This window comes from Portunus trituberculatus, chromosome 49 (assembly GCF_017591435.1).
Source record: "Portunus trituberculatus isolate SZX2019 chromosome 49, ASM1759143v1, whole genome shotgun sequence".
In the NCBI taxonomy this organism is placed as follows: Eukaryota; Metazoa; Arthropoda; class Malacostraca; order Decapoda; family Portunidae; genus Portunus; species Portunus trituberculatus.
The window spans coordinates 15,839,670-15,850,546 of record NC_059303.1 but is presented as its reverse complement, the minus strand read 5'-3'; the positions used below and the strand labels follow the sequence as shown (position 1 = coordinate 15,850,546).

The following is a 10,877-nucleotide window of genomic DNA, read 5'->3' as shown; positions in this document are numbered from 1 at the left end:
CTCCATGTCCGCTCGTCCCATCTCCACTCCCTCCCTGTTTTTGTGTAGGCTAAGGGGAAAACTTGCCAAGGGATACAGAAACGATTGAACAAAAAGGCCCACCGAGATGCCAGTCCTCGAGAAGGGTCGAGAGAGTTCGCTTAAAGAATGGAAACCTCCCTTTTAAATTAGTTCTGGTCGTAGATTGATGGAAATACATTAGAAGTTTTCATTATCTTCAGTATCACCTCCATCTTAATGCATCCCCTGCCCTCTCTCTCTCTCTCTGCAGAATATGTTGTCGTTTCTTCCTACTAGTGACATTTACTCCTCTCTTTCAGTCACCTGTACAACTTAAGCTCAGTATACTCCCACACATTCTCTTTCCACACAGAGTACTCGGTGGATACAAGACAAAATGAAAAGATAGATATTCAATTATATTTTATTCAGTATGAATATAAAGCTTTTCCATTTGCATCAGACACTATCTACATCAACAGCTTATCTCAGTTTCCTGCCTTCACCATCACTCCCCTATCACCCTCACCACTAGAAATTTCCCCCAAAGAAAAAACAATTTGCTGTATTTAATTTTACATTTATTATCAACTTAGTTCTAAGTCAACAAAATAAACACTAACTTGCAGTCTTATCTAAATTAGTTCAGGTAACATTAGAGTTTACATTAACATACAATTCAGCCCCCAAAAACAGTTTTCACTTAAATACCACAAACAAATTTGCCAATACACACAATCTTTTACAATCATTTACAATTTCTGGCAACTTTGCAGCATCAACTGCTGCACTGTCTCACCAATGTCTGATGGAGAGCTTTACTTCACCCTAAGAACTCTCCTGTCACCCAGTCACTAGTCACCATCCCACAGCTGCATTACCCTCACTTGTCATCCAATCACCACACCCGTGCTTCCCACCACCCACTCACCCTCCCGTCAGGTGCATCACTTCACCATACCTTGCCTCTCTATCTGCTGTTCTGCCAACCCTCAGCCCTGCCTGGCTTCCCCATCAGCAGCTTCAGGAAAAAATTAACAAAGCCAAATTGGGGAAACTCTCCATAAGTCAACAGAGATCTAACACTATTGGCTGCAGCAGAAAATCCAGAAAACAGGCTAAAATTCTACTTAATGTACATACTAAGGATCATCCACACAATAACAATTAGTGGTAAATATACACATTGGGCTTTACTCTTATTAAATGCATGTGTCAGTTCAGTACACATCAGCTTGTTCCAATTTGAGTGTCCTTTTCTGTTATATGGATAGAGAACACAAGGAAACTGAGTACAGGTTGGCAAAGCTAACACAGGGTTTTCCTTAGCAATTCTTTGCTATAATGTTTTCATAAACTTTTCTTGTGAAGTGCTGCCACTCTTAAAGCAGAAAAAAAGGCATAAATCAAATAATTCACTACATTTATCTCATTGAAGAAGCATCACCCAAATGTAAGTGTGATAACTGTACATTAAAAATGCAATAGCTACTCATAAGTACATAATACAGCACTAATCAGCTTGTAGGAAAACCAGCTAACATGGCTAGAACATGTGGGCAAAATTCCTTATAACATTGAGTTCAGAAGCACCGTCCCACCCCTTGCAGCCAGGGACACCAGAGAGTAGCAGACAGGTGACAGACAGCCTCACACCCAGGCCACTAACTCTTGAGAGGAAGAGGAAGATATGGCTTCAACTACTTCCTCTCACTGCTCCATGAAGTAAAGGAGAAGGAACAAGGTAGTTCAACTGTCTGTCACTTCCTGGCTCTCACTGATCCATACACAGCCACAGCTGGTGTGTGGGGAGAGATTATTGCTTCTAAACATACAAGCATGATTACAGCATATCATTCTTTTTGCTCAAAGCTTTGCCTTTGGTCACACACACACACACACACACACACACACACACACACACACACACACACACACACACACACACACACACACACACTTTTCTTCATACATTCAGGATGAGCTCAGGTTTACCACCATTTCTGCGGGGACATTGCAGCTTCACTGGGTCTCGTAGGTATTTTAGGTTGCATTGTAAGATGATGATGATGTTTTAGTGTGGGAATCCTGGCTGGTGGCTGTATCACTGAATCCAGAAAAATGAATAAGTTTAGTGTGATTATAATTGAAAGAAAATCTTTTTGCTTTGTTTTAAAAGCATGTTTATAGAGTTTCATGTACATGTTGAATAACATAATGCCCCAACAGTGAATACTTGAGTCACTCAAGAATTCATATTTGGCATAATAGAAAATAATAAAGATAAGACTTGTTCCTGTGTTGTTAAATTGTCAATGAACAATAACTAACCTTTACATCTATGAAACAAATGTATGCCTTTACAATGAACTTCAAACTCACAGCAATAAAAAAATGGATTTTGCACTCAGAGGTTTTAGAGCTGAAGTGTACCTGCTCTAATCAACATGGAGATGCTGTGTGTCTGAGGTCTGAGATCAGTATCTCAGTGAATATTTAGGCATTAAAAGAATAAGGGAACTGCCAATTGTTTGTATATCAGTTACCATATTGAATGAGTCCCGAGACAATAAGCATTATCGTCAAGTTGTATGGCAGCTCTGATGCATTCCTGTGAGCCTACATCTGGTGTCCTAGTGTGCACTGTTAAATTTCAGCATGATGGAAACTGTCTCCCTCTTTGCTTTGATTTCACATTGTCTGGCAATTCTTGAGATGCATCCATCATTCAGGATTCATGTCACATCATCATCTGTGTACATCTGTACACCACTGTCACCCTATATCATAATTAAGTAGTCAAGGATATAACTATCATTAATTCAGACCTCTTACAAAACCACACATGTAAAGGAAACATCTCAGAGAAAAAACCAAGTTTCCTTAACTTTTTTGTTTCTGGAAGTCATGTAAATTGAGAAGAGTAAGCCAGCATGATGTGCAGAGCTCAACAGCTCAAAGCAAAGCTACAAAATGAACCTGGTGGCTAACCTGCCAGGCCCTTGAGCTCCTCTACATGGAAGCACTGGTATTTGTGCATGCACCAGACAACACAAGCATCAGGAGTTTACTGCAATGAAAACACACTGGCAAACACAACATATATTCTGCAAGCATCAGATCAGTCCAAGCAACATAGTGAATGTTTTAAATAGGTGAGGAAGGAATACCAGTGACAAAAAAGTGCACTCCCAGAGAATCAGTGTATCACATAACATTGCTAGCAGTGATGTGATCAAAACCTGTTACTTGTAGCAGCCTCTTGTAGTTTTTGCTCACGTGTTTTCCTTGAAAAGCAAAATTTGGAATACTCAACAAATGCTTCACCACAATCCACACATGCACAGTGTCCTCCAACCCAGGACTGGTGGGTGAGTGGTCTCTCAGATGGTCTCCTACTTTAAGTGAAGTGGAAATAGTTTTGCAGATTCACTTATTCTTAATTCAAATGAGTTGTACCAGGGAATGTCATCTAAGAAAATTTGTACTATGCCAATGGTAATGATTTGACTTGAACCAATCAGGAAGTGTTCCACTGAGACACACTCACTGTAAGCTCCTGACAGTTAAACGAGAGTTTGGGATCCAAATGTGCAGATTTCCACAAGTCCTGGCTGTTCACTTCATGAGGGAACAAAGGAAAGCAGAACTCAGACAGGCACACAGAACTGAGAAGGGCCAAGCCAAACTTCTATGTGTCAACAGTCAACTGGAGATAACAGATGTTCATAAGAAGATTAATAATGTTAGAAAATGTCAAGATGACTGATGGTGTCAACAAAGATTAATAGTTGAGCTTTATCATCTCTATGTATATATACAACTGCCTTCACACCATTACTCCTCTGCAAGTAATATCTATCAAGAAAAAGCTCAAAACAAACATATACATGCCACAGTCAGACATGTACAATGAAAAAAAAAAAAAAAAAAAAAAGTTTGGACAATAATCAAGCATATTTTTTATGGAAACCTAAACCTCCTGAAAAATATATGTACAAAAATAGCAAAATTTGTCCTTGCTGTTAGCTGAGGCGGCCAGACAGACCTACACCTCCCACGAGAGGGGCTGGCGTGCCCTGTGGCGAGGCCGGCAGGCCACGGCGCAGGAGGGGGCGGGGCTGCCTCACCTGGTGTAGTAGACGCGGTAGTAGAGCGTCTTGCTGCGCCAGAGAGAGTAAGAGTTGTCAAACTTGAGGAGGTAGACGCCAGTGCCGGGGTAGGAATGGGACCCGGCGTACACCTCCTCGTAGCAGTCCCGGCGGTACACTGGGATGATCACCGACTGTGCAGGGCGTCCACTCTCAGACTTCCTGCCAGCCAGCCTCTCCACATCATCCCCCTCACCTGCAACACACCATCATCACCATCAATGCTCATTATACCACCACTACCTCATTAGCCTCTCACTAATCCTAGTCACTTGTAATACATATAACCACCACTATTGCTGCTCACAACATCCCATCTCTCTGCTATCATCACTATCACTGCTCATTACACCCCCAGTATCTCACTTCCAAGGAATATCATGTTCTTTGTTGTAATGAGCAAAAAAAAAAAAAAACTTATCTCACTTCTACATCATGTCATACCTTTCACCTTCAATACACTTTTTTTCATGTAAGAGGGGAGGACTGACCAAGGATAAGAAAAAAAGCCCACTCAGTCGCCAGTCTCCTTACAGAGCTGATAGCCAAAGGACAGGGACAAATGTCTTGAAACCTCCCCCTTGAATGAAGTCACCTCTAACGCATCAGTATGAACAATGTCATGCACTGAGTAGGACAGTCATGAGGCACACAGCAGGCCCTTCATTACAGACTCTTATGACTCCTTTTAACACCTCACACAATACAGAAAGCCTCATCACAAATACAGGAGAAAGACAATAAGACAGTACCTTCAGGCTCTTCCTCCTCCTCCTCATCCTCGCTCTCTGATATGTGCACAGACACCACGTTGCTTGAATCCTTCGTCCACTCAAAGTAAACCCCGAATCCAATGTCATAATTGTCGGTGGCGAACTCCCAAAAGAGGCAAGTCCCATCCTCATGTGTGGGCACCCGAACCTGGGGAGATGGGGGAGCTCAGAGGGCAATAAAAATACAAGGACATATTCTTAATTTTGTTCACTCATTGGTTATTTTTAGGGCTTAAAATGTCTTGTCTGTTTCTCAAGGGTATTTTTTTAGTGTGGATATTGTTGTTATGATTGATTTTGATGGAGAGGAGTGAAGATTAAATGCTGCAGTGATAGGAGACAGAGGAAAGGCTTCAAGAGTGTTTCTGAGTTGAATAGTACATGAAATAAATAAACATCCAATGTTTTCCCAAGTGGCCAATCTTGGAAAAAAAATTTGAAATACCAGGTGTCTACCTGACTTCTCCAAAAATTGTAGCTGATAACCTGAGACATTCACCACTAACCTAAAGGTGTGAAAGTATTCAACCTGTCTGACATCCAAGATATTCGACTCTGACTTTGGCAGGGTGAAGTGTACATTAGATAAAAGATCTCGGTCTGGAAATCACAACAATCCAGAGGTGCTATCATAAGAAAAAAGACTGACAACCTAGAATACAGAAAAGCTGGTAAAAGAACACAATGAGATCTTCCTAGGCTGTGGACAGAGAGAACACTTGACGGCAAAGACTGGAGCCTTACAGTGACAGTCTCCCCGTGGCCAACTTTGATAACTGAGTCTCCTCCCTCACGCTTGATGGACTCCTTGAAGTCTTTGATGTCTCTTCTTGTCCACATGGAGGCCGGAGCAACATTCTGGCTGGAGTCTGAAAGGTGACACCTCATGAGTGCCAGTGTGGGGTCATAACCTTTAACTGACTCAGACAGGCAGAGGGATTGCTGAATTGTTTAAGATTAATTGATGGTTGTCAGAGTATTAGAAATGGAATCCTGAACTGACAATGGTTGATGATAGATAAATAGAGGTATGGTGAAAGGCTGAAGACTAATATGCAAGACTATTAGGAATAGAATCCTGAGCCAATACTGATAGACAGATACACAAGTGGACAGACATCCAAATGATTTCAGCACAATGAGTTGCTAGGATATCAAAATCACACTCCTGAGTCATTACCAAGCTTCAGCAATGCAACCAAAACAATGCCTCACCATCCTCCTCATCCTCCTCAGACTCCCCTTCCCCTTCAGAGTCATGGCCATTCTCTGCAGGGCCGGGGCTCTCCTCCCCTCCATCTGTCTGGCTGTCTTGGCCATCCTGCAAGTAGGATGTACAATATTGCCTCAAAAATGCATTTATCTATCTTGATATCTGCTGTTTTGTCATCTCAAGTCAATGAAACACATCAATGGATGCAGAAGAACAATTTAAAGCAATAATTGATGAATCAGTAATGAGAACCTTACCAGTGATGACCAGTATTCAATAAGAGGCAATGGATATATTGCCTAATAACTAATAAATTGATAAATAAAAAATTCTGATACTAGGTAATGGTAATGCTATTAATATTTCAAATTAGATATATGATGTCTATATTTTTATTTTCATATTCATGTTTAAAAAGAAATTGAAAAGTCATATTCAATGTTTATCCTGTCTCTTCACTAATGAGAAGTACTATTTTAAGGTAAATAGCTACATTTGATTTTGAAACTTTTAAACTTCATCATAGCTACTCATTTTCTAAAACTCTAAAATTATTGATTATCACCAGTTTGGTACCAAAAGTATCGACGTTACCAATAAATCAACAACACGGGAAAAATAATTAGCATATAACCAATAAGCCAATGTTGTTATTGTGGTGATTCACTGCACTAACACCTGCCTTTGACCAATCATCTAAAGCTTTTCCTTACCTGTTCATTGACATTATCAGCGTCAGTGTTGTGTTCTTGCTGGTTCTGTTGCTGCTGCTGTTGTTGCTGTAGGAGAAGCTGCTGTTGGTAGACCTGCTGCATGTACTGCTGGTAGTGCTGGTCCTGCAGCTGTCTGATGAGAACTGCTTGCTGCTCAGCCACCACGGCAAAGGAAAGGAAAAAGGAAGTAAGGGAATATGTTGATTGTCGAGTGTATCTGCCATTCCACTTGGCTTTACTTTTGTTTCTGAAGCTGTATAAAATCAACAAATAATAAGCAGAATGAATATGAAAATGTGTCATGGTACTGAGGAAGTTAACAAAACTAAGAGCACATGTGACTGGCTGGCTACAGTTCCCACACCCTTGGAATTCAGACAAGTGTAGGTAAGACATCCTTACTCAAGGTAACAGTTTCCTAGTGAATGGGCTTTCAGATAGGAGGTATCCCCAAAAAGTACCTCCTTTAGCCCATAAATTCCCATGAAAAAGCCCACATGGTATAAAAAATAAATACTTGCCTCTATTTATGCAAAGGAATGAGGGAAGTTGGGGTTACAAATGTGCTGCATCATTAAGCTACTGCAAGGCTCTTTATATCATTGCTTTATAATAGAATATATAGAGTACCTTTTCTCTATGACTTGTTCTTTTCTCTACTTGTGCAACATTCTTATTTTCCTCCCTGGAGATGCATAATACCTCACACTTATTCATGGGAGGGAATGGATGGGAAAGCATACACCTGTCTATGTACACAGTCTGCCTCTGTGCAGTAGCCATGAGCTTTCTTCTGGTTGTGAGCTAAGTACAGACCCCAACGTCCACACACCAGCAAGAATCATCTTTAGAAATACTTCCTTCACCACCTCCCATACATTCTAAAGGCTTTTCTTGAAGTGTTATTGGTCTTTAAGAATGTTTTTATGACTAGTAACAAACTAACAAGATTTCTACAATATCAACTGGGGATACACTTTTGACAATACAGTTAATCATCTCCGTGTCCTTTAAAAATAGCAGTGGTGAGAGAACAAAGGGTTTCTGAATACAGGCCTAGAACTCATAAAGGTTCTTCAATTTCTTCTTATACATGATGGGAATGGGATGGAAATAAGCTGCAATCCTTTGACCTACATACTTCCTTCATATCTCCAGCAAAGACTCCCACACTGCCTCACCTGCTCAGGGTTGCCCGGGTACTGCTGCTCTGCGTATTTCCTGAACTGGTCGTAGGTTTGCTGGTTGAGCGCCTCCTGGATCTGCCGCCTGAAAAGTATTGTATGATGGTCTCTCTTCCATTATTATGTCTACCTTTCTAATGAATGCAAGAGTTAACCAGTTACTCTCAATCATTCATCTCTTTCTCTGGTAACCCTGGAACTCCCTACCTGCTGCTTCTGTATTTCCATCTTCCTATAACCTAAAGTCATTTATGAGAAGTTTCAAGACGTTTATCCCATTCTTTTGGCTAACTGTCTCAGACCTGCTTGGGCACTGGCATCTAAGAAGGCCTTTTTCTATAATTGGTAAACCGTGGAACTCTCTACCTGTTTTTGTATATCCATCTTCTTATGGCCAAACTCATTTAAGAGGAAGGTTTCAAGACATATATCCCATTCTTTTGCCTAACTCTCTCTGACCTGCTTGGGGACTGGCATCTAAGTGGGACTTTTTTGTTTAATCATCTTTGTTAGCCTTGCCCAGATTTCCCCTCTTACAATAAATAAAGGTAGTGTGATAAGATAGTGTGTTATGTTACCAGACATTACATGCTGTACATACTTGGTCTCCTCCTGTTTTTTCCTCTCTTCCTCTTCCTTTCTCTGCTCCTCTTCTTCCTGCTTTCTTCTCTCTTCCTCCTCCTTCTGCCGTTCCTCCTCTTCTCTCCTGCAAGACCAAAATCATGTAATTCTAGAAAGTTTAGTCTATTTTGTGAAGAGTCAGGCTATAAGTGAAGATGTTCAGAGATGTATTTCAATTGACATGTTAAATCTACAGCTAGGATAATATTTACATTATAAGCATCAACTAACGATAATCTTAGTCTTTTCCTTTCCATGTTTCCTTAAGTTGTTTTTATTTTCTCTTGATTCTTATTCAATTATCTATCTTTCTATTATTTTTCTTTTCTGATTCTCACATCCAGACTTTCTATTAGTTATCTTTTATCTATTTTTCTGTTTTCTATTTATTTATCAACTTTTTTGTGACTCTTATATCCAGACCTTGGTTTGGGATTCAAGAGTCTTAATGGTGGCTTAAAAATGGCAGTTAATCTGAAGAAAAAGTTACAGAAATTAGAGCATAACACAGAACTCACGCTAATCTCTCCTTCTCCAGCTTGTCGGCCCACAGAGCCTCCACGTACGGGCGGAAGGTTGGCACGAGGTCTGAGAGTTTGTTAATGAACTGCTGCTTAGCTTCCTCCCTTGTCATGGGCCCTAGGGCTTGCCACGCCAGTCTGCAGGGTCATGGCAAGGTTACCAGCAGTACACAGTAGATGAATACACTGACAGTCATGGCTTGCTTTAGTATTATCATCTACTAGGAGTAGCTACAAAATGTGTTATCTGTTGTACACCATCATGAAATAGACTTTTGGAGAAGAACAAAAAAATCAAATAATTTACATTAACCCCTTCAGTACCATACCATATTCATTCTGGTTATTATTTGCCAATTTTAAACAGCTTCAAAAAAATATGGTTGCATTAAAATAGTGAAGACTTTGGCCATTAATCTTCTTATCTCCACAGACCCTTCCTAATGCAAACAAAGTCGTCTAACCACACTTAAAATCAAAGTAAAAATGCATCTCGGTATTGAAGGGGTTAAAATCTACTTGGTTCCCATCACTGCTTCTGTTCTCTCGGAAAGAAATTAATCTCTCAGCCTTGGCATTCACACTTAGATATGCCGGCAACACAGAGGCAGTGTACACCTAACCGAGCCACAGGTGCTTCTGCCATGACCACAGGACACACATCAGTAGTGGCACAGTGCCCTCTGCCTCACCTCCTGTCCTTGCCCACAACATCCAGCACACCCACGGGAGGCGAGGACGACGGGTCAAAGGGGCCATGAGTCACCTGCTGGGTAAGGCCAACCAGGGAACACTTCTCAGCATAGCCAAGGTGGACAGCCTTGCCCTCCTTTTCTGCAATACACATAGAATTATTAGTCAGTGGATCAAATGTTGCCATGGAGAGTGGATAAACGTGAGGATAAATGATAAATGTGTGGATAAATGAGCATGAGTGAATAGATGGGCACTTGACATGCACTACACACTGACACCAATAACATTCTGAGTACATTACTCCCTGAATTTCACCAACTTGACTAATATATACAACATGAGATGACATTCTGCTGCAATACAGGCAGAGCGTGGCAAGTGTCTCTCTAACAGTGGCAATGTACTTCACACATGCCAAAGATTGAGACTGGCCATGGCAGGAGGTGAGGAAGCACCGAGGCACCACAGCTCACACTCCCCTTGATATCAATGGAATAATGTAACACAGCTCTCCTATGCTAGATAAAATAACCACCACCACCACCACTGCCTCCGTATATAACAGCTAAGGCAGGTGTATGGCATGCAGGGGCCCGGTACTAGTGAGCAGCACCGGCCCGGCCCAGCAGCTCACCACTAGCACATCCTCTCACTAATAGGGCTTTCCAACACAGCTTTCCCTTGCCAAACTAACCCTAAGCAAGTAACTCCCAAGGATCACACCGAAGTAAGAGTGACAATGGCCCAGTGTGTCCCAAAGTAGCGGGGAGGCGACAGTGTTGCTGCCACGTACCTTTATAAAACTTGAGAGCGATCCGGTACAAATCAGATAAGGAGAAGCCCCAGTGAACCTCCACCCCATTGACTGCTGGGCTGGTCTCTGCATCCACTGGGCTTTCATTATGGGTTATTTTAGCTTCCTCGCCCTTCTCTGCAGCCTCTACGCCGACATCAAGCTCGGGACCAGCGGCAGATGGCTCCGCCCCGTTCGCCATGTTTGTTTAC

General features: G+C 41.5%; 1 protein-coding gene across 2 annotated transcripts; it reads right to left on the bottom strand.

The window, feature by feature from the left end:
• Positions 1-410: 410 nt before the first annotated feature.
• LOC123499258 (Golgi resident protein GCP60-like) lies at positions 411-10,877 on the bottom strand. Of its 2 annotated transcripts, XM_045247053.1 has the most exons (11): positions 10,666-10,877; positions 9,869-10,010; positions 9,174-9,314; positions 8,636-8,740; positions 8,032-8,119; positions 6,851-7,000; positions 6,140-6,245; positions 5,669-5,793; positions 4,904-5,072; positions 4,131-4,347; positions 411-2,107 (listed from the first exon to the last, which is right to left on the bottom strand). In XM_045247053.1, the coding sequence occupies exons 1-11, from the start codon at positions 10,865-10,867 to the stop codon at positions 2,044-2,046; spliced, it is 1,509 nt and encodes a 502-aa protein (XP_045102988.1). In that variant the 5' UTR covers positions 10,868-10,877; the 3' UTR covers positions 411-2,043. The 2 variants fall into 2 exon arrangements, with proteins under 2 accessions (XP_045102988.1, XP_045102989.1); XM_045247054.1 differs by lacking the exon at positions 411-2,107 and having other exon boundaries at positions 2,114-4,347.